Source organism: Plecotus auritus (genome assembly GCF_963455305.1).
Source record: "Plecotus auritus genome assembly, chromosome: 1".
NCBI classification, from domain to species: Eukaryota; Metazoa; Chordata; class Mammalia; order Chiroptera; family Vespertilionidae; genus Plecotus; species Plecotus auritus.
The window spans coordinates 182,937,944-182,962,883 of NC_137770.1; the positions used below are offsets into that span (position 1 = coordinate 182,937,944).

The 24,940-nt window shown below is 39.1% G+C and overlaps 1 protein-coding gene across 4 annotated transcripts in view; it reads right to left on the reverse strand.

The window, feature by feature from the left end:
• The window catches only part of GRID2 (glutamate ionotropic receptor delta type subunit 2), a 1,502,079-nt gene that overhangs the window by 21,557 nt on the left and 1,455,582 nt on the right, over positions 1-24,940 (reverse strand). For 3 of the 4 annotated variants that reach the window (XM_080647670.1, XM_080647671.1, XM_080647672.1), the window contains 2 exons: positions 23,677-23,917; positions 18,573-21,084 (listed from right to left, as the gene is read on the reverse strand). In XM_080647670.1, coding sequence (XP_080503796.1) covers positions 20,662-21,084; positions 23,677-23,917 — 664 coding nt within the window. In that variant the 3' untranslated portion in view covers positions 18,573-20,661. Of the gene's footprint in view, positions 1-18,572; positions 21,085-23,676; positions 23,918-24,940 lie in introns of those variants that run through there. The other variant, XM_080647673.1, reaches the window with a different exon arrangement.

Genomic DNA, 24,940 nt, shown 5'->3' on the forward strand with positions numbered 1-24,940 from the left:
CCTTAAAAAAACAAAAATCTCTTTAATGATAGCAACCTTCCTTTTTTATTATTGCAGATTTAATTTAAAGGTTTCTTTTTGGGGGGATAAAATGTATAATTCTAAATCCTAATGTTTTAAAACTTTTTTTTTTAAATATATATTTTATTGATATTTTACAGAGAGGAAGGGAGAGGGATAGAGAGCTAGGAGAGAAACATCGATCAGCTGCCCCCTGCACACCCCCCACTGGGGATGTGCCCGCAACCAAGGTACATGCCCTTGACCGGAATCGAACCCGGGACCCTTCAGTCCGCAGGCCGACGCTCTATCCACTGAGCCAAACCGGTTTCGGCTGTTTTAAAACTTTTTTACTTTATATTAAAAATGTTCCCAAGATTGTCCAAAATTACAAAGTATCAGAGTGGTTAATAGCTATATTTTCATTTGTACATCTCTTTCAATAAAGATCTTATAGAATTGGCTTGGAAGACAAAAATGTTAGCATTTACCATATCTTGTACTCTTGCAACCTCTACCTTTTATTAACTCTTGCATTATATTAAACAGAAATGTATATAGAATAACACTGTGATGCTATTTTGAGCATATTGTGAATAAGAAACTGTTTCAAATGCTTTGCATTTAATGTTAAGACATTATATACTTTCAACAATACTATGAGGAATGTTCTATTACTATCCCCATTTTATGCATGAGGAAAATGAAACACAGAGACATCCAGTAAGTTGTCTAGGGTAACCCAGCTGACAAATGATAGATTTAAACCCCAGCTTTTAGACTCTCAATAATGACACTAAGTCTATTTTCTCAGGATACCAGTATTCAAAAAATATTTAAAATTTTATGCTCTTTCATATTATTGTATTTTCTCTTTGTACAGAACATATTTAATGTAAAAATATTGATTTTGAAAATTTTAATAAAGATATTTCAGTAATCTATAATAATAAAAGCATAATATGCTAATTAGGCCGGACAGCCGAACGACCTTCCGGATGTCTTTCCGGATGAAGCTGCAGGAGCTGAGGCAGAGGTGGTTAGGAGTGATGAGGCAGGCAAGCTAGAGGTTAAGGGTGATCAGGCAGGCAGGCGAGTGGTTAGGGGTGATCAGGCAGGCAAGCGAGCAGTTAGGGGCGATCAGGCAGGCAGGCAAAGTAGATAGGGGTGATCAGGCAGGCAGGCAAGCAGTTAGGGGCAATCAGGCAGCCAGGCAGGCGAGTGGTTAGGAGCCAGCAGTCCCAGATTGTGAGAGGGGTGTCCGACTGCCAGTCGGACATCCCCCGAGGGGTCCTGGATTGTGAGAGGGTGCAGGCCAGGCTGAGGGACCCCCCCACCCCCATGCACGGATTTTGTGCACAGGGCCTCTAGTCTATAAATATAAAAGCCTAAGCAACCATTCAATCGTTCAACCATTTGACACTTCAATCGGTAGCTATGATATGCACTGACCACCAGGGGGCAGATGCTCACTGCATAGGCATGGAAACATGGAACAGACTGATGAATCTCAGAGGGAAGGGGAGAGGGGCGAGGGCGGGAAGAGATTAACTAAAGATCTTATATGCATACTAGAGGCCTGGTGCACGGATTCATGCACAGTGGGGTCCCTCAGCCTGGCCTGTGGGGATTGGGCTGAATCTGTGGATTGGGCCTCTGACATCCCCTGAGGGGTCCCGGATTGTGAGAGGGCACAGGCCAGGCTGAGGTACCACACTGGTGCACGAATCCATGCACTAGGCCTCTAGAATAAAATAATAGGCTGGCCTAAAAAGCACCCATTATATATACCTTTTTTTTCTCCCTATGAAATAACATAACCATGTGTTCAAAATAAGTGACTTGTAAGTGAGCTTCTGGAAATTGAATTTTTTGTAAGTTAAGGACTGTTTTTATTTTACCTTATTTTCTATCTGAGCTTCTAAATAATCATATTAAGTCTATTGAGTCATTCAGGTTCATTTTACTAGTGTGTTCTAAAGAAAACTAAGGGAAACCACTGTTATTATTATTTTGGCTATAATCAGAGAAACTATTCAGCTTTTCGATACTTGCTAAAGTGTTTGGAATTTTATAAAATTCTCTAGAGGTTTAGATACTTCTGAAACTCATACTTTATCAGTTTTAGAGAGTCTGTGGATATTTAAATCTTATATAACAATTAGCCTCCAAAATTCAAAGGTCCCATAATATTCTAATGGGGATAAAAGAATATGAAACCATGCGGGTATTTTACTTCAATTTCAGTAAATATCTTATAAAGAAAAATTGGAAAACTATGACACCAAAAATGTTATAGAAATGTACATTTTTCTGTGCTGTGTGCTGGATTGGAAAATTGATTTTGACCAAGATCACATTGGGGTCATTGGCTAAGTTATCTTTTGGTATATGAATAGGAGGCAGCATTAGCTCAATATCAGGCTAACTATTCTATGAAGTGAAGTCAAAACTGGAACATTAGCATTTTTTTAAAATTTAAAAACCTTGTTTATTAGTTCGTGTGGAGCTTGGACATTATTTTTAATATTTGTAAATATTTTTACATATAGATATGGCATTAATATTTTTCCTTATTTCCTATTAAATTTCATAGCAACTAATTTAGATAAAATAAAAAATGTAAACATTTCGAATAGCAATTAAAAGGACTTATCTTGTTATTTACTGAAAATTTGAACTATAAAAACTTCAGGTCATCTATCTGGCATTTGTATTTGTTGAACCAGATTTTTCTAATATCCACTTGTTTTAGCTATTACTTTGAGCATAGTATAGATATGAAGAAGAGAAAGATTGTGAGGAGAAAAAAGGGTATTTCTTTGTTTCTCCAAGGACACAGATGAAAATAATAAAAAGAGGATTCGTTCTTCCACCTTGTGGTCAAAGAGTAACTAGTTCAATTCAGGACTCCTGGAGCTGTTGTCCTGTTTTTATACAGAAACACCACAAGAGGGCATAGCTGCTGATCACTTTTCAACCTGAGACCGTGAGAAAAGTTTTAAATTTCTTCTGCGTGTGTATGTGTGTGTATATATATAGTACACTTTCTATAAGTACACTGATGTTTATTTAAATAATGCCATAAGTATTTTTCTTTTAAGAATATTTTTGGTGGAATTAAGTTGTGATATTGTTATTTTATCCAATAGAAGGTCAATAAATAAGTTATCCTCAAATATCTTTTAGATTTAGGCCATATAATTTGGCTACTCAAAAATTTCCCTGACCCATTAAATAACTTTCCATCTTCTTACCTTGAGACTTCAATTCTGAATGTATTGGTTAAACCCAGGTTTTACATTTTAATGTCCTGCTGAATACAGGGTGGGTCAAAAGTAGGTTTACAGTTGTTCATATGGAAAATAATACACTGATAAATAAATAATAATACAAGAATAAACTGTTTCATGTACTCACAACTGTTAACCTATTTTTGACCCATCCGATATATCCACCTGGTTATTTTACCTTCATTTCAAATATGATATTTCTGAAATGAAATATCTTATTTACTCCATGTACAAAATACTCTCACTGAGTCGACTGTTCTTCCAGACACCCAGCCTTGAATCTCTGTCATTTGTTTGAATCTTCCTTCACTTTCTGCAGCTAAGCCAGAACTAGTAAATACGTGTGTGTATTTCGAATTTCAACTTGATCTTTTCAGAATGGACCTTGTTAATCTCATGACGTTCAATCGTTCAAAGGGTAATAATTCAATGACCCCCTCCCCATAGGTGAGAGGGGGGTCATTTCTTTTGTGTGTTAGGCACTGAAGAAAAAGCAATAAATAAAATAGTGAAAACCCCTTCCCTCGATTTGCTTACATTATAGTGGACTGGGGAAGACAATACCAAGTAAATTCCACAGTATGCAGGAAGGTAATATGTGTTTTGAAAAATAATTGAGCCATGTAAGGGGAAATGGGACATGTTGGGAGAAGGGATCGTAACTTTCAATAGGATGGTTTGGGTAGGCTTCACTGACCTTGGATTTTGACCTCATAATTTTTAAATTTAATTTTATTTATTTTTTTAATCCTTACTTGAGGATATTTTTCCATTGATTTTCAGAGAGAGTGGAAGAGAGAGGGAAAGACAGAGAAATATCAGTGTGAGAGAAACACATCAATTGGTTGCCTCCTGCATGCACCCTGACCAGGACCCAGGCTAGGGAAGAGCCTGCAACCAAGGTTCATGCTCTTGACAGGAATCAAACCCGGGACCCTTTGGTCTGCAGGCCAACGCTCTATCCACTGAGCCAAACCGGCTAGGGCTGACCTCATGATTTTTTTAAATGCTATATTAGACAGAACCTTGTTTATCATCCTTAATCTAAGCAATTACCAAATTCTTTTAATCTTTTTCAGAAAAAAAATCAATGTGCTTTTCTTTTTATTTCCACTGTTTTGTGTATCTTATTTAGCCTGTTATTCTTTCATGTTTAGATTATTGCAGACTTGACTCTGTGCATTCATGGCAGCAGTCAGGTCAAATGCTTATCAAAACTGTTCACTCACTCATATGTGGACTCTAATGAACAAAATAAACTGATGAACAAAATAGATCCAGAGACATAGAAGCATGGAACAGACTGTGGAATCTCAGAGGGAAGGTGGGTGGGAAGAGATTAATGAAAGAACTTGTATGCGTATATGCATAATCCATGGACACAGACAATAGGGTGGTGAAGGCCTGGGACAGGGAATGGGGGCAGGCTAGAAGAGGTCAATGGGGGAATAAAGGGAACATATGTAATACTTTCAACAATGAAGATTTAAAAAAATCATAAAAAAACTGAACTATTTCAATGTGGCCACATGACGCACCAGTGGAATGTGGGTGGAAGTGATGAGTGCTACTTCTAGATCTGGTGCATTAAAACTCCCACAATTCTCCATGTTTTTTGCCCTACCTCATCTGCCAGCTGCTTACAGAAGATCCACTGGAGAACTCCAAAGTCCTTGGGCATAAGAGAGCCAGATAAAAGAAACCTGGGGTCTGAGTCACCACACGGAAGACAACTTTCTGTTTGTCTTTGAAATTTATGTGAACGCAAAATAATCTATTTTGTTAAGTCACTGAGGTTTGCTGGGGTGGGGGTGGGAAATTTCTTAAGTAGCAGGTAGAATTATTTGCCCTAAATAATATGGCCTCCCTCTATATTTCATATTCCACTGGGACACCCCATGAAAGTTAACTTCTGTTTAGTACCACATTGAATGGTCACAGAGCTGTTTCTTCATACTTGCATCAAATCTGCAACTGAGGTTAAATTCGACTATCAGTCTTTCTGTGGCTGCACAGAAGCTGCTGAGAATGGTTGAAAAAGATTACAATTGTACATACAGCTCAGGCCACAGCAAGGTCATGGACTCTAGCCTCAGCTGAGTGCTCAAAGCCAACAGTCCAACTGTGTTGCTCCTGTTTATTCTAAAATCTCTGACACTTGACCCTCCCCAGTGATCTGCTTCCTCCGTCTTATAGAAAATAGAATCCAGCAGAGCTGTCACTAAACATCCTGCAATTGAACATAGAAATTTACTTGCACTCATGCTCATCCTTACACTTGTCTATGTAGTCACAATAAAAGGCGTCCCTTCTCCTATCGAAGACTAATGGTGCCCTAGATCCCACCCCTTTGTACCGTTTGTATACCTACTTGCTAGTGTACTTCAACTTTGGCCTCATTACTGGATCCTTCCAATAGGAAGGATTTTCATTGAAATGTGCTCAAGTTTCTTCTCTCTTGGAAACAAAGAGCCTCCTCGGACCCTATTTTTTTTCCTCTCTAGATAGTACTCCTTTCATCTCCTCCTTCCTCACCACATTCCTTGGAAGAGCAGTGTATATGACCTTTCACTTATTCTTTCACCACCAGCAGCCTGGCTTCAGTCTCCACCACTTTCCTCAACACTGTTCTTGCCAACACTGTTGTGAGTACCTTCATGTTGCTAATTCTAATGGGTACTTTTTTTTTTTTTTTGCTGAGTGACATTTGAAAATATTGACCACTGTGTGTTGAAATACTCTTTTCTGACTCTAAGATTACTTACTCCTATAGTTTTCCTTCCACATTCTCTTTTAACTAGGTCTTCTGTCCTTTATTTTATTTTTAATCCTCTCTCCAGGACTAATGAGAGGGAGAGAGAGAGAGAGAGAGAGAGAGAGAGAGAGAGAGAGAGAGAGAGAAACATCAATGTGAGAGAGAAATATCTATTGGTTGCCTCCTATACTTGCCCGAACTGGGGATCAAACCCACAACCATTTTGGTGCATAGGATGATGCTTCAACTAATTGATCCACCTAACTTGGGCTAGCTCTTCTGTGCTTTGATCAAATGTTGATTTTCTTCAGGGTTCTATGTCCAGGCTTTATTTTCTGCTAAGTAGACTCACTTATTTCTTAAATAATTTTATTACCTTTCATAATTTCATTTACACTAAATACTTAAGAAGGTTGCTCAAGCCTAGACTCAAACATCATTCTCACCACAACTATCTCTAGAATATTTCCACCTCCTTCTTTCTCTGCTGCTACTACCAGAGACTAGGACTGTACCTCTATTGTCACATATGGTTCCTAACTGCTCTACTTTCTCAGCTATTGTTGCACTTTACACTCTCTCCTAGGGCAGTTAGAGTGATTCTTCTTTCTATTTTAAAGTATTTTTTAAAATTGTTTTTTAAAGAGAGAGGAAGGGAGAGGGAGAGAAACATGGATGTGAGAGAGAAACATCCATCCACTGCCTCCTGCACACCCTGTACTGGGGATCAAGCCCGAAACCCTGGCATATGCCCTGACCAGGAATCAAACTGGCAACCTTTCAGGGCATGGGACGATGCCCAACCAACTGAGCCACACTGCCAGGGCTAGAGTGAAACTTTAAAATAAGAATTCAATCAGGTCACTATTCCATTCCAAGCTCTTCAATGGTTTCCTAGCGATGCCAGGGACTTGATTCCTTAAAAAATACAAATACTTTAAAGTGGTTTATGAAGCATTTCAAGGCCTGCTTTCTACCTCTTCATTTTATTCTTTTAATAGTCTCCTTTCCCTCGAAGTTCCAGCATGGCTTGACTTCTTTCAGTCCCTGGAACAAATCTTGCCCTCTGGCTTCGGGTCTTGGCATATGCTGGCCACCTGGTCTGACGAATCCCCATTTCTTTTGCCTGGCTGACTCTCAATTATCTTCCAGATCTAGCTTAGCATCCTAGCTGGGGAGCTTTCCCTATCCTTGTTCTGGGTTGCAAATCACCTTGCATTGCCATTAAGATAGCACTTCCCACAATTTATTGTCATTGCCTGTTAAATTGTCTGTCTTCCACAGTAGACTGTAAACACCATCATATTTCTAATATTCACAGCTGTTCAAAGATGGAATAGATTGTAAAAGAGACGAGATTTGAACATTAGGTAGGTGGTTGGATTTGGTTTTTATAGTTTTGTCGTGTTATGTCCTTACTGTTCTTCACGGGCCATATGTTACAGCCAAATTATTTGATCATTTTCAAATATACCCTGTTTTCCTTCTCTGTGACTTGAATCATATCTTGGCCTTTACTTAAAAATGTTTTTCCCTAATCGATATCTGTGGAAATTATATTCCTTGTTAAGCCCAGTTTCCAAACTGTCTTCTCCACCAAGACATTTTGTTACCCTTGTGGGTGAGAAAAGATCGTGCTTTTCTCAGAATTCTCAAAACATTCTGGACTACTTTTAAGTACTTATCATATATCACTTAAAGTTGCTGTATTTCAAGAAAAGGGTATCTAGAAGAGTATTATCTCTCCCTTCTCTGAATTCCTATCACGCTGTATCACTTCTGTGGGGGCATATCATACTTGCCCTGTGTTGTAGTCATGCACGTACACAACGTCTCTGCCATAACAGCTTCGAGAGTCTTGCCTGCCTGTATGTAGTGCACTGCCTAGCATCTTGGTTCATACATGTAAACAATGGACTCTCAGAATATAATAGTAGAATGCAGTAATGAACCAGTTCTACTGCCTCATCTTCTGTCCGTCTCCATAAGCCAAATAGCCTATTCCTGGTCCTCCACTTGGCAATTACATTTTCACACTTCCTCTTTGCACATTGCTTTTATAGTCTACATTCATCTCTCTAATTGTCAAAATCCTGCCTCCTTGGCTCACACGTTGCTTCTCGGTAAAGGCTGCCTGAGTCCTTCCTGCCAGAAGAAATCTTGGCTAAGGTGCTCAGTCATTAGTTAGCGGGCCATAGAAATACCATGGAAAAAATGAAACTGTAGAGCCACCTGACCTGAGGAGCCATTTAGTCAGATTACCTAGTAAGATGTACAGGAGGGACGCGATCTGAGAAAGAGAAGCTGGCGAGACGCATTGCAATGGTGCAGGCAGCGGCGCACGTGGGCGGAAACCTGCCTGCTAGCAGGAGGGCTGCAGAGAAGCAGGTCAGGTAGAAGAGCATTGTGTAAGTTGACTCAGTAGGGGTTTGCTTGTCTAATGTTTCCATTAGAGAGACTCTAAGAAAGAGGGGAATTAGGCTGGAAAGGTTGCTGGCACCATTAGCAGAGATAAAGAACGCGGACGACAGCAGGTCTGCTGGTCTTGGAGCAGCCGGTCCCTGCTGCAGACTCACCTGGCGGGGTGTTTCTCAGAATCTGTTTCCCTTTTCTGAGCTATCACAGTGCGTGCATCACTTACATTCATCTTCTATGACTATTTTATCCACCACTTGTAGTTTCTGTATCGAAAATATACTCAGCTAGTGAGGATCAGTTGATTTTTATGACTCCCCATCGTCTATGTATAAGCCCCTGGAAGCAATGAGGGACTCTCCTCCCAACTCTTTTTGATCCTGGGAGCAGTTTGTTGTGGTAGAAAGGACATGGATTTCTGGGTTAGAGCGATGTGGGTTTGAATTCTGTTTTGGCCATTTGCTAACTGTATAAGCTTGGCCCAATTACTTAACTTTCCAGAGTCTTCGATTTTGTTTTTAAACTGTTCCGTTGGTACCAGCAATAGCAATCTTACAGAGATAGTATGAGGATGAAGTGAAACACGTGTACAGTGCCCAGCACTGTGCCTACTCATGGTCTGCATGCCCTCCGTCTCCGTGGTCGCTGTATTTAGGAGAACGCCAATACTGGCCCGCAAAGATGAGAATTGAAGCATAAATTGGCAACTGACTTCTTCAGATTTCCTACATTTGGAATAATTCTAACTGACGATATATATCATGTGTTTTATTAAGTGAAATTCAGAAACATGTACCTCTGCAAACTACTTTGAAATTCTTACATTGTGTAGATGTGTACACAATTTGTGTGCTATTCTGTTTTATAGGAAAGAAAGATTAGTTGTATGTGTATATGATTTTGTGACTCATGGCTTATATTTAAAGGTGAGGTTGTGGGGCAAGAGTAAGTTGCATGGAATTATATTCTCAAACAATATGAAAAGTAGGTTTTACACAAGTTATTCTAAATTTATAAAGGCACATACTACCTTTTTTAAAAATTTGGCATATGACATTTCTTTCTCCTTAGAATCAAGAAATCATCTTTGACCTCTTAAAAGTAAACCATTGTCATGACCTCAATGTTGGGTGATAGATAGTTAGAGCCAGCGGACAACAACCAGAATGAAATCCAAGTAGTGTTTTCGATGGCACCTGCTTGGTGAAAGCTCAGCTCTTAAACTGTCGAAGAATAGAATTGGTGATGATGAGTATTTCAGACCTATCTCTTCATTCCCTTATAGTACTCTTAACTGTTAGTGGACGCCTCCGGAACTTGCAAGCTGAAATAGACTCAGAACTAAAAGCACACAGCAGTTACAGAGCCACACACAGCTTCACGGGCATTTGATTTGACTTATAGTGCCAAATATACCGGCTTTCACACAGCAGGTGTTTGTCATGTTTGGGCTAATTTTAGTTTGTGCCTTTTACAAGACAAGTCTGTATTTAGAAACACCTTTTGGATATCCAGGTATGTCTGCTGCATGGTCATTCTAGCGAGTTTAATGCAAGGGGACTTGCTTCAGCTCATTCTCTCCTCAAGGACATTGGAAACATCGGGTCTATTTCAAGCCCCAATTATGGGATCTGAGTCACTGTCACTATGTCACAGGGTAGTTCGGTCAATTCTGGGTACTTACTATGTGGGAAACATGGTAAATGTTATGTGGGAAAAGGGATAAAGCTTGTTCTGTAGTCTTTCAAAGAAGCAAGAGGGGGCAACTTTCAACCCAATACAAAGACCAACTATAAGGAAGAATAATCAAATGATTAAAATTGTTGAATGCTATAATGGGCTGCCTCAGAAAACATTTGTGTGAGGTTTTGGTCATCTGTCAGTACTGTATTATTTGGAGGGTGAGGGAAATCTTAACTGGAAGTGAAATACGTGAAGAGATCAGAGCAAAACTGCTCTCGTTGATGCCCAGTGGGCCCCCTCTCACCCAGCTGCATCCCCATCATGACCTCAATCCCTTAGGAGCTGGGGAGCACAGTTTAAAAGCCATGGATTCCTGATCACCCCTCAGGTCCCCTCCACCTGTTAAGAATCTATCATCCAGCCTGCCAATGAAGGAATGGAAATAGTTTTCAATTCTATAATTTCTCCTCTGTAAACCCCACAACTTAAAAGATAAAGGAAGATTAATAAGACACATATCCTTCTGACTTTAGCACTTTTGGGTAGAATTATTTCCATCTTCCTAGCATGTGAATTTGAAAAATCAATCCTCTTTGATTTGTTTTTCTCTTTTATATTCTATATTCAGTTTATCAAGTTCTCTTGAGTCTTTCTTCAAAACATATCTACCGTCTGTATCTTCTCTCCTTTCTTGGGCTGCTGCAGAAGTTCAGCTCATACCTGAACAATGGCACATGCCTTTTATATTTTAAATTGAATTTATTGGGGTGACAATGTTTAATAAGATTCTGTAGGTTTCAAGTGTATAATTCTGTGATACATCATCTGTATGTTGCATTATGTGCCCACCATTCAAAGTCAAAGAGCAATCAGGCAAGAGAAAGAAATAAAAGGTCTCCAAATTGGGAAGGAAGAAGCAAAAGTGTCACTTTTTGCAGATGACATGATTCTTTATATAGAAAACCCCAAAGACTCCACACATACACACACACACACACACACCACCACCACCACCACCACCACCACCTCCACCATCACCACCAACAACAATAACAACAACAAACTATTAGAAACAATAAACAAGTACAGTAAAGTTTCAGGATACCAAATCAATGTACAAAAATCCGCTGTATTCCTATAACAATGACATTTCAAAAAAAGAAACAGGAAAAACAATCCATTTTGTAATTGCAACAAAAAGAATAAAATACCTAGGAATAAACTTACACAAGCCTTTCATTGGCCTTTTATCCATTCCCTTCTATGAGTTACTGCCAGCATCATCTTTTTAAACAATCTCTTTAAGAGCATGTTTCTCCTTTGGTCAAATTCTTCAGTGGCTCGGCACTGCTCATGATGGAGGTCTCCACACCGTCTGTGGTTGTGAGCTGCTGGGAACACCAGCCCAGCTCCAATCTCTCTTAGACGGTTTAAGGGCTAAAGTTAAAAAGGAGGCAAAGCCAACTATTGGCACCACCATGCCATTCTCCCATAACTTTCAAATGGCAGCAAATAATTAGGCCCAAGGGAGGGTGGGAAAGTGGGAGTATCTCTGTTCCCAAGACTGATTTACACCTGGCTTTGTAGTCAACCTACGGGGTTTAGTAACAGCCATTCCACTTCTCTTGAAACCCTCCAGTGGTTTCCCATGTCTTGCAGAATTAAAGCCCAATCCCTACAGCATTCTACGAAGCCTTATAATGTGAGTCCTGTGTTACCTTTCTGAGCTCTCCTAATACCCTCCTTCTCATCACCCATTCTGGTCTAGCCACATTGATCTTCCTTCTTCAGACATACCCAGCACACTCCCACCTCAGAGCCGTGGTCTTAGATCTTCCCAACGCCTGGGATGCTCTTTTGAAGATAGCAACATGGTAACTCCCTCATTCCCTGTAAAGCTTCAGTTAAATGTCCACGAACCAGTGAGGCTTCCCCTGGCCACCTTATTCAGAATAGCTAGTCCCCACTCTCACTCTGACCCTACTGCTCCTCGTCCTCATTTTTCTCTACCGCATTTATCTTCTAATAGACTCTGTACTTCACTTATTTATCCCGATTGTTTTCTGTCTCCACAAGGGCAGGGATTTCTGCCTTGTGTACTGGTGTATCCCCAGTGCCTAGAATAGTGTTTGGACCGTAGTGGGACCTCAGTGAACATATGTTGAACACATGAACACATGAATGGATGAAGGAACCGGATAGAGTGTGATCTCCTGATCCCAGCCTACAGGCTTTTCTCAGTCTCACCCAAACCTTACTTCCTGCTATTTCTTGACATGAGACTCATATTCCAGACATCGTGGGCTACTGCTCCTCTGCACATCCTTTCCCACCCTATGCCTTTGGTGGCATTGTACCCTCTGCTTGGAAGCCCTTTGGCATTCTTCTGACCTCTCCATATTCTCTGTGATTAGGCTAAATTTCCACTTACCCCATGAAACAGGAAACCACCCCAAGCCACACAGCTACATTCTTCTCTTCTCATAGAATATTTTCTCTATAGCACCAATTTGACCATTAAATGTACTCTGAATCACAACATATTCCTGTCTTCCTATGTTATTTAAACCATGAGTTTTTGTTTAACTTTTCAAATGTTGGCATTTTGTTTCTATAACTTTGGGAGCTCTCCAAGGAAAGGCCAGGTGTAAATGCAGAGAACTGCCCCTGGGCAGAAATCCAGCTGAGGCTCACCCCACCGCCCTGAGAGAGAGGGGATCAAAGCCTCAGTGCTAGAACTGCTTCAGGCCCAGGAGTGTGCCTGGGCATGCCAGTTAGGAAATCTCATAGTGCCTTGCTCATAGTAGGTGCTCAGAAAGTGTTAATTGATGGACTGATTGATCTCTTTTTTCCAACATCTTTTTATTTATTTATTTATTTATAAATATATTTTATTGATATTTTATGGAGAGGAAGGGAGAGGGATAGAGAGCTAGAAACATCGATGAGAGAGAAACATCGATCAGCTGCCTCCTGCACACCTCCCACTGGGGATGTGCCCGCAACCAAGGTACATGCCCTTGACCGGAATCGAACCTGGGACCCTTCAGTCCGCAGGCCGACGCTCCATCCACTGAGCCAAACCGGTTTCAGCAACATCTTTTTATTTTTTAATGACAGTTGGCATCAATATTATATTAGTTTCACTGATTTATCCTGTGTGATTGTTTTGTTCCTAATATTCTCTCTGCAGTCTTATTAAAATCCTATACAATAAAAGCCTAATATGCAAATTGTCCCCTCAACCGGGAGTTCGACCAGTGGGCAGGGCCAGCCAGCCAACCACAGGAAGGGAGGTCCCGGCGGCAGCCAGCATCCACTAGGGACCCTACCCATGCATGAATTTTGTGCACTGGGCCTCTAGTTTAGGTATAAGTACTAATAGTTTTTTTTTGTTTGTTTTTTTTTTTTTAAGAGACACAAAATCATTATTATGGAATAAGAATTAAAAACTTCATTTAATGATGATGAAAAAGAAAGAATTAATTAAAATATATTAATTGCCGATTGAGCTATATTATAGGACTTACCGTGTTAATTGGACACACCAAAAACTTTGGAGACTACACATGTGGGAAGTGGTATTGCACACATGTTTTATGAAGTCATTTTTACCATGATATTTCCATGGGAAAAACTGAGTGAGTGAGCAATAAGGCTTACAATCCTTAGTCATGTGGCACTGAGTCTGGGAGTCCCAATTAGATGAGCTGGACATGTGATGCCTCTATTTTAAACTTAATTTTAGTGTTTTTATTTCAAAAACACACATACCTTATAGCCAAATTTCAAAAACAGACATTAATAAAGGGCTAGAAGTAATTTGAAAGTCAATTTTAATGTAATTCTGGAGAGCATTTAATATTAACTATCAACTCCTTATTTACCTAGTGAGAAATAGATGTAGGTATCCTTGCTCCAGGAAATGCCTGTGATCCTGAAAAGTTTTTATAGAATTTAAATTTTTGCAAACTGAATCTTATTTTATTATATTAGAAGAACTAATTCTTTTTAAAAAATATATTTTTATTGATCTCAGAGAGGATGAGAGATGTAGAGAGAGATAGAAACATCAATGATGAGAGAGAATCATTGATCTGCTGCCTTCTGTACTCCCCCTACTGGGGATCAAGCCCACAACCTGGACATGTGCCCTTGACTGGAATTGAACCTGGGACCCTTCAGTCCACAGGCTGATGCTCTATCCACTGAGCCAAACCGGGTAGGGTGAAGAACTAATTCTTAAAGATCCCCCTATAATGAATCTTCTGCATAGTGAATAAGCAAGCTATGATTTGTTTATTGATGTCCAATTTTTTAAATTAAAAATAGCCACAGATGTAGGGTACTTACTTCCTAAAAATTTTCAGTAACACTAATTTTAAAATAAAATATAACAACTTTAAAAATTAAAGTGTGCCTTCACATATTTCAAATCTTGTGGCAGGCAAAATATTTATTAAAACAGTGCTTTTCATCCTTTCTTTGGTTCCGATGTTGTGTCATTCTTTGATTTTGTGACATATGTTCCTCCTTCTAAAGCAGCTGTTATAAAAGCTTAGTTAGTTTTTAATTAATGAGGATTAATGTTGTCCTGAAACTTCTGTGCATTTTCTATTACATCACAGAGAGTTTCTTTTGAAATACACTGCTAATCCTGCAGTGGGAACCACAGGGTTTCTCCAGAAGGAACCAGACCCTCACTCCTCACAAAGGTTAGATGGGCCATGTCTATCTCCAGCAGAAGGCAGGCAATGTGTCCAGATTGCAGTGTGAAGAAATTCTAGGAAGTGTGCAAAATAAGTCAACAGGTGACACTTGGTTCTAAATCGTATGTAATAACAAATCAGGGTAGAGCTTTCAGATAACAAAAATTATTTCTCAAATTTGAACAGTTTTTTCTTTGTTACTTATTAATATTACATGGAATCAAAACAAACAAAAAACTATTGAAAATGTAGAAATTTGGAAAATGCAGGTGAGAGACCGCTCCTTCAGTACGTTTCTGTCTTCAGAGCAGGCTGGATCGTTTGTTGCTGCAACTGTTGCATGCCTCTGTGCAACTCTATAAAATGGAGCAAAACCATGGAGTTACTATTCTTCTGGAAGTTTGTGTGGAGTGGCTGCTGTTGTTATGGTGGGCAGTCAGGAGAACACTATAGATTCATCAGGCTCATTGGTCGCAGTGTAACCTATGTCTGAGATGAGAGGAAAGGTGGCTAGGAGTCTTTGTTGCAATATAAATGAAAGTTCATGAAAGTTGAAAAGTAGCCTGAACAAGATTGGCTGAGTTTGGTCCCTTTGAAACCAAAGCACAGTAGAACCCTACCACAACTAGCCCACAGGGATAGAAAATGAGTTGTCTGTGTCTTCTGACCTGGACGCCTGAGGGTAGGAGTCACTCTCTGAATGGTATGCAGTGCAGGTATTGATAAGGAGGAAGGGTCAAGGAGTAGTTTGCCTCTGGCTTGTGGTCATTTTCACATTTCTGAAAATTTGGCCTCCTGGTTGGGGCATCTTGGGAAATCTTTGTCTTCTTTGTGGAGATGATCGGAATCTAAGAGGACAGACTCAATGAGCCCTGGAGAACAAGAATGGTTTGCACCAGTTGGTTGGATTGTCTGGGCCCAAAGATGACTGTACTGGCTTGGGGTGACTCATTCTGCCACCTCAGAAAGTCTGTATCTTGCATCTATATCTTGCATGTTGATTTGGGACAAGGAAAGAACTGGGTGGTAGTGATTCCATTGTAATAGCCCGGTTATTAATTAATTAGCAGGAGAGGAGCGAAGGGAAGGCCAGATAATACAGGCAGGCCATTCGTACAGCTTTGCCAGGAAGCTGCAGTTTAACATTCTGCAGGTCTGTTCCCCACAGGTCCTGGGGGAAGGGACTGGGCAAAAAAAGAACAAACGCATGCCCACTAAGGTCTGAATGACATAGGGAGGGTGCTTGCCTGTCAGTCATACCTGAGAACAGGGCACGGGCCAGAATAGGCTTGGCCACTGCAAGGGTGAGAAATCTGAAATCCAAAGGAGCCCCCTTCCCTTTACTCTTGCTGCTCACACCTTTCAGGGCTTTCATGTTCTACACTCGCCCACATGGCACACAATGGACCACCATGGACTGATGGACTGGAATTAGCCTGATGCTGTGCTGGATTCAGCTTCACTATGGAACAGACACTGGGGACACTGGCGTTGCTTTTAGCTCTGCTGAATCCCCAGCTGCACATTTTGTCAGGACTGGTTTAAGGGAAAGGGGACTTTGGGAACTGAGGGATATAGGTCTAAGCAAATAAAAATCATTCATTCTCCCGTGTGAGCCTTAGAAAATTCTTTTCCTCAAGATATCATAAGAACCCCACTAGCAATGGAGAAAGTCCACCTATACAATTCTCCGATAACAGTAGAACACATCCAGACCCATTCTGAAACATATATCTTCATTTAGGCCATGTGCAACTACTTAGCATAGTGGCTTTCACATGAGGTTTTTAGTAAATACTAATAGGACTGAATTAAATCTATCAAATCTAAATAGCTTTATTTCCTGATTTTTCAATGTCAGTAAGTCATTTCCACCCAAGGGAACTCACTTATGCTATCTTATGGGGGTTGGGTATCTACTAAATTTTGTTGAAATAATAACTATGCCCATAATTGCTAGCTATTTATTAATGTCTGATCACAGGATTGGGACTATAATCTATTTTTAGAAATAAAAACACTGCAGAAGAAAGCCAATTTTTAGTGATCCCATTGTATTTTATCAATTATCATGAAATATATATTTAAGGATAAAACCCATGTTTACCAGCACAGAAGTTCTTAGTTCTGCTTTATTTACTACACTCATAATACAGAATGTGTACCACTATTCCAAAAATTCTGACTATAAAGTACTAATAGATTGTTATCCAATTGTGTGGCTTAGAAAGCATTTTGTGGGGTAAATGGGTCTTTGCGTCTTTTTTTTTTTTCTTTTTAATTGATGAAGCAAAGTACCATTCAGTAAAGTCTATTTTTAAAAGTATTTATTCAGTTCACAACCAATCCCAAACTAAAGGAAATGGAAAATAACATAATTAAGAAAATGACAAATTGCCTGCAGTTTGATATGTATGAGGAAGAAAGGAGGTCGTACAATTTTCTAATATATGATTAAATCCAAACTTGTGCATAACTTCTGAGTGATTAAAAGTGATAACTCTTAATGATTCACCAAAGGAATACATTGACTGTATCAGAAGAATAGAAGCACATGGATATAAGGTATTTGTCTTGTTATAGCCCTGTTGGTGTAAGTGGTGCGAACCAGGACAGACAATGGTTAAAGGAAGTAGCAGTAGACAGAAGCAGGACCTGGACTGATGGCTGCCAGGAGCCACAACCTTGGGGAAGTAGGCCAAGGTGTTCACTTTCCCATCTGTAAGGGGAGCAGTTGAATAGGATGCTCCGTGTGGGCCCAGACAGGAAGGAAGGTCCCTAGAGACTTACAGCCTCAGCTGGGCCAGAATAGTGGGTGGAGGCATGTACCAGAGCCATCCCTACCTTTAAAATCCATGAGGACCAGTGAATGTGACCGAATGGGACACGGCAGAGTTAAAAAAAAAAAAAAAAAAAGACCCAGTTTTAAGCTTCAGAATGACAAACTTGTGGGCAAGTCCCAGCTTCCTGGCATCTTAATTCCCTAGATGGTCTAGATCAGTGGTTGGCAAACTCATTAGTCAACAGAGCGGCAAACCGCGGCTCGCGAGCCGCATGTGGCTCACGAGCTGCAGTTTGCCGACCACTGGTCTAGATCTCTACAGTTCCTCCTGGTTCCAACATTTGAAAACTTCATTTTTAATGGGATTTAGAATAGCAGAAGTTTTAATCTATTGAATATATTTCCAGGTAGAAAACCATTGAGTAATTTAAATGCAAGATAAATTATTGTTCAAATGCAATAATGTATTAGAAATAATTTAGAGACAATTAAACTTCAAATTAATTGATTCAGCATAATGACTATTTCTCTAACAGCAAAACAATTATTAATAAGTAAATTCTAAGTATAATAGTTACCTTTGATTTTCTTTTTTGATGCAACACACCTTCATTTTGCTATTATAGTGTTTGTACTGTTTATACACAATAGGATAAATCTGTTCCAAAAAAGTGTTCACAGAGACATCCATAAAGAAAAACAAATATATTGTGGGTTCAAATAGTCTCAAATAGCAGAAAAGCAGTATTTCATTGGTTTAGGACATCACTTAATATTGTTTTTAGAGAGCCACACATTTTGGCAAAGTTCGACTAGCAAAACTTAATGTGTTTTATGCATTAATGAACTCAAGATAAATTTTTAGAAAAATTCAGTTCAATAGGTGAGGAAGTAAGCATTTTCAAATTTTATAGTTAAGAATTTATGGTATGAGAGCAAGTTTAGAAAACATTTTTATTAGACAAATTATTTAGACAAATTATACACAGAAAGCTCTGCCACTCATAACTGAGGCCTCCAAAAAGTGTTTTGTGTATTTGTATAATAGGCAATACATCAAAATAGGCCTATTTTAAATATTGTACATGGTTAACAGTTTGATAGCTAAAATCACTGAAACATCTGGTATGTCCCTATATAGCTTTTTGTAAAGTTATTTTTTTTTATTTTAAATTTTTTTTTAGTTTTAAAATCAGAGTCGTGGATGAGATCATGAGTGTTACAAGGGAAAACAAGTTGTGCATGCACTTAAGTACTTGTTACCCTGGAAACAAAATGGTTTTGCATGATAAGAAATTTTTCTGCCTTACACAGTAGACAATATTTGAAGATTTAGTACAAAAACAGTGACAGTACAAGATGCTCCCCAGAACAGAATTAGCATCAAAATATAATATACCTTAAGAATATACCTTTTAATTTCTTCTAAAGCAAATCACATAGGTTGGTTCCTACATCAATCCTAGCCACAGAATGAATTAGAGTAAAATAAGTGTATGGCTGCTAAGAACACAGGATAAGTTCTTGCTTCCTACTTAACACGTTTTAATTTAAGGATTACAAACAAAGTTCATTTTACATCTCTAACAGGTAAGAATGCTACTTTAAAAGGGTTGTGCACAAAGAGGCACTGTTTTTGCTGTCATCCTTCTAGACACTTGGCACTAATGTAAAAAATACGTAACTCCTCCAAATAGAACAGAATAAGAAAGGGGGTTTAGTAGAGAGCCCAGTATGGTTATTATATTTTCTTTTTTAGGATAATGTATGACAGTAATTAAGGCCACATCAATATTTCTTCAGGGCTCCCACCTCTCCCCAACTACAGTTGTGTTAATTGGCTTACTGCTTTGGAAGAGACTTTATCAACCTTCAATGATCTATGTTTAAACTCTCATAGAGCTCTATGTGCTGTTGCGGATGTGGTTCGGCTAATAGCTTTCCCCATTTAGATAATGAATTAAAAGTAAAATTATTACCAAGGTTAGCTTTATACACTGCTGAATAACAAATGCAAAACCTATTCAAATGAGTTACATCTAGGAACAAATATTAAATCGCTCTGGATGTTTTAATAACAAAAGTATAAAATATTCTCTGTTGGCAAACAATGCGAATCAGAATAACATTAAAGCAACCTGCCTTTTCTAACTGAAAAGACCCCCTGCACTATACATAGTTCCTGTATACAATGCTTTTCTTTTTTTAAACTAAAGCTTTATTAAATGAATTGCAATAGCAATGGCCGCCTTTCAATATATATATACACATTATATAGGTACATATATATGTATATATATGAGATACTAATTTATTTAACACAATAGAGGCTTCTGCCATATAATAAAGTTTACTGTACATAAGAAAAAACTTTTAATACTGTACAATCACATAAAGGTCATATGCACTGTTGCAGTGCAAGAGTAATTTTAACTGTAGTCTTGACTGGCATATTAATGGCTTTTTTTGTAATCCTACAAAATTGCATTCTCATATTATGTGGCCTGAATGGTCTTTAAAGTATTTTATAGACACTGCAGGGGTTGCCTTTGGTCCACAGTTAAAGGACACTCAACAGCAGTGTGGAGCATTGTATGGATGCAGCAGAAGAATGTGAAATACTGAAGTTATTGCAATTACATCTTCAAAAAATAGAGAAATGTTACGTAAGAGGCCTTTATGTAAAATTAATCCTGCATATATACTTTTAGTATTCTCAGTGCACATTTCCTATACTTGAAGTACAGTATATGAAAAGCGGACTAATTGGATCCTAGTATACTATATTCTGGGGGAACAAATTGAGTAATGAATAATAGCAGAAGGAAATGTATCAGAAGAGAGGGAAAAAGAGAGAGAAAGAGACAGAAATAGAAGAGGGAGGAGGGAGAAAGAGCTAGAATTGTTACTAATAATCCTGATTAAAAAGAAAAATGTTACATCCATGTTAGTCCCACAACATTACAGTTGCTCCTTGCAAAGGGAGTCCTACAAAAGAAACAGTGAAGAGATTTTGTTTGATGCTCATATGGAGGTGCCTCGGTCTGGATCGCTACCCAGATTGAGCCCCAGGGTAGGAGTTGGTTGATAAGGAATAGATGACATTGTTTTTATAGGACTCCTGAAAAAGCCCCCATTAGGTGCCCTGTGCCTAAAAGGGCCAGTTCGGTGCTCAGGCATGTTGCCAAAAGCGAAACCAGAGGCAGCTTTAGCTGACAGTGTGCGGCTAAGAGTCTGGATCTGCTCTGGGATAAAGGTGGTTGTGGTAATATGAGTGTTCCTGAAATCACTGATTTGCTCCAGTGCTTGTCGTGTTGGCAAAGTGTCAATGTCCAGAGGGGTCAAGTCAATTGACGAGGTGGAAAACTGTTTATGGGGGCTGTCGTCATCTGTGCACAAGCTATTTACACGTCTATGGAGGTGCTCCAGGTCAATTTCCTTGTCATCCTGGAGATGAAGAAAAAGAAGATAAGGTTCTCATCAGTACTAGCTTCCATGGTTAAAAAAAAAGTAGTTCAGCAAACATGATATGTAATGAACTGAACTTTGGGGTTTATTCATTTAACAAGTATTTATTGAGCACCTAATATGAGCCAGGCACTGTTGGGGGTACCAATAGGATTCTGAGATAAGGTTATCTATAATAAATATTTTTCTTGCAGTTCAAGTTCTAAAATAAGCATATGCCACATGCAGCTACAAAATATGGAAGCAGTAGATGGGTGATTGCTTTCTATAAGAGCAGCGACAGACCCAGGCAAAATTGTACAAAGAAAAAGTATGGTTTTGGCAACTTATTCCCCTTCTTCCCCCACCTCTTCTTTACACATGGTGTCTTATTTCAGGGTATTTTATTCCAAGTTAAATATTTGTTCCTTTTCACTACTCACTCCTAACTCTAACTTTCCATTCTTAGAGATAAGTGGTACAATATGCTGATACGCTAGTTCACACTAGAATGCTAGTGATTATTATAGTGTTATTTCTCCTTAGGCTAAAGATATGCAAGATTGTTTGGAGAGAGTAACATCCAACACAAGAGAATCAATTTCTAACTGAGGGACTTCATACACTCAAGCTACCTCGTACCTAAGGTGATCCTGTGAGGTCAGCGGGACTTTTAGAGACCTCTTCAAGTCCTGACATGTGAGTCGCAGTTTTAGTTTAGTGTCAGGTATATGCTACATGGTCTCTAAATCAAAGATGCTTTGAGCTAGGATAATGGAGTCTTAGTAAAAAGGTGCTTAATAAAGGAAAAGAAAGTAAAACCTCAGATTTCTGGAGTTGAAATCAATCCATAAATCCCTTAAGATTTTCACTAAATGTGAGCGTTAAAGCCCAATATTTAAAAAATAAAACTGGCAAGAAATAAAATTGTTCTTTGTTTCAATCTTATTTATAGCCAGGTTCAATAAATCAAATTTTCAAGGATCTAAAAATATCTATTAATCATAAAATAAAATATTTGTTCATAAGATCTGGATTAGCTGTCATGAGTTAGAATGGAGTATGTGGTTTTTTTATTGTGCTATTACAGTGCTCCTAAGTGAAAAATATTTTGAGTGCATCAGTGTTTTCCTTCTCCTTTCTCATTTCAAAATCTAATAAAAATATCCATTAATGCAGTGTTATCACTGAGACTTTAGAGGGTTGAGAGATAATTTTATGGTTCCCACAGTAACTATAATGTAGTCATCCATCAACAGATATAATAGTGCAAAAATTTAATATCGTATATAGTAATTCAACATATAAGGAGCTTGGGGAGTCCTTAATTTCCAGATTTTTGAGAATATGGAGTCTCAGCTCTAATGTTGCATTAATGTGGTCTTTTGCATTGAATCAGTGTCAGTAAAGATACCAGAAACTTATTCCACAAAGAAAATACTACAGTAAAATCTGATTAGTTTTTAGTTTATCCTTCACTAATGCAGAATGTATGATCATTCAGACAAATAGGAAGCAAAGATTTATCTTTGCTAAGCCAGGCTTTTCCTTATAAATGGTGCTGATCAATTTTGCATATAAAGTGGTAGGAAGGAATTCTTAGACTAGAAAACAATATGTTTGAAAGACTACATTACCATGCAAAAATTCGTATGCAAGCGAGAAGCCATTTTTATTTGTGCATTAAAGCAGATCCTGTCAGGACTTGCTCTAGGCATCAGTTAGCCAAGGTCTAGTTATAGTAAGTTTAAACTCTTCCTTGAAACTATCCAGCAAATCAGACCACTCAGCAAATTCAGGCTGTTTTCATTTCAATTTGTGAAGCTTTAGTGAATATGATTTTATTATTTTAAATATTTTCACATTTTTGGTCCAGTAGAAATAAGATAGTTATAAATCCCATAATTTTTTATGAAAACAAGGCACATATGCCACTTTAAGATAAATATTATGTGTAATTCTGTGAGTATTCTCTCAGATCTCTGGAAAAATTTTAATATGGACTTGGAGTTGAGCTAACTCAAGAGTAAAGGAGAAATATTGAATTTTAGATGATTCCATGATGTGGATTTGTTAAACTTAGGGTCATCAGAGCTAAAAACATAACTATTTCTCTTAAGTCTACATACAGATAGAGGGCAGCAGTCACTGGCGGTAAAGAGAAAATTCTAATTATTTTACTGTAAAATTGGATTTCTTAGGCAGAATCTTAGAGACCCCAATAATTTAGGTACAAGTTAAACAAGTCATGGCAATAAAAAGAACTGGTCAAGGCAATCACAGCCTTTAACAAGTCATTGACTTAAATTCTATCCTGAGATTTGGGAGAATTTCAAAGCCTGTTAAGGTCCATAACATTATCAGTCTTTCAAACCCTCTTTAGTCTCCTCTTCATCTATCTGGGATGTCCTAAAATGGAAATTGATATTGGCCTTACCAATTTTTAGGCTTCACAAATTTATTTTCACTTTTCAAGACAAGAAGCAACCCCCGCTCCCCTGCAACCCTTTCTCCCCTTCCTTGCAATCATCCTCCCTGCAGATACAGCCTGCTCCTTGGCTTAGCGCACTGCCCAAGCTCCCAGTCAAGTACCTCTTTGGATGGGACCCTGGAGCCTTTCCTCTTGTTCCACCACGTCTCCAGCATGGCTATAAAGCAGGAGAGGACAATCCCAGCAGCCAGGATACAGAAAACCCCTGCAAAGCTCTTTATGTCCAGGGCACCTCCTTTCTGCTTTGTGTCCACTGAGGAGTACAGGTCACACTGGCCATTCTTTGGCCACCACTTGTGCTTCAGGATGTCCATGTCACCATTCTGCTGAAGCTCCAGGATCCTGGAAGGGGTGAAAAACACAATCATGTGTTACAGATATTGCCTCGGGCCACAGCACGTCCACTTACAATCCCCCTCTAAAGGGGGGTGGCTTTCAAGGCGAAATGAATATAGAGATTAGCCTGCAGTCAGAATGCTAGGACACTAAACACATTAAAGCTTTGATTCTGTAGACAATTGTGCCAAAGGTACTGTCTCTCCTCCTCCCTTCCTCTCTTCTTTTTTTTTTTGGTTTCATTCTCCCCCACTTCCCAGTTTGTCGCAACGTGTTTTCACAATTACATTTCAGAGGCGCTGATTTTATGTGGATTCAAGCTGCTGCCGGCCTGTGTTCCTTCCCTACATGCAGAACGTCGCTCCGGGTCTTAATGCTTTTATGAAGAACGAGTTGCTGCTTAGAGCAAGATGCTGGCATAATGTCGCCCAGCATATGCTACACACAAAGAAATTCAATTAAAAAGACTTCTATTATTTAACACAGTGTGGGAGAAAGCCTTGGGACAAGTTTGAAGTTGAGAAAATGTATCATTTTTGGTTTTTCACACAACTGATCTAGTTTCCCTTTCAGTGCCAAAGGGGAAATCATCTCACCTCGCAGAACAGGAAGGAAAGTTGACCGGAGGCTTTCAGAAGTAGTTAAATTCAAATAAGAAATATCCTTTTTCTTCTTTTCTTTCCCCCAGAGGCTGGGGGTAGCTGCAAAGACTGCAGCTTTTTTTAGTGTGATTTTCACAGGGGCTTTATTCTCAATTCCAAATACCCTTTTGGTGCTGGCTGAGACCTGCCTAGCTCTGCCCGCCCCCCTGCCTCCCAGCTACACCCCTTCTCACAGGGTGAGACCCGTTAGGGCCAGAGCCAAGAGCCTGTCCAGAGTGAGCACCATCCCCCGGGTTCCCTACAATTTCTTGCCCAAAGAGCTCAGAGTGCTCGTCCAGGGCTCGTGAAGGCCCATGCCCATGTATTGTCTCCTGAGAGCAGATCTCACAGCCACGGGTGCACACGGGTGTGTAGGGGTGTTTGGGAC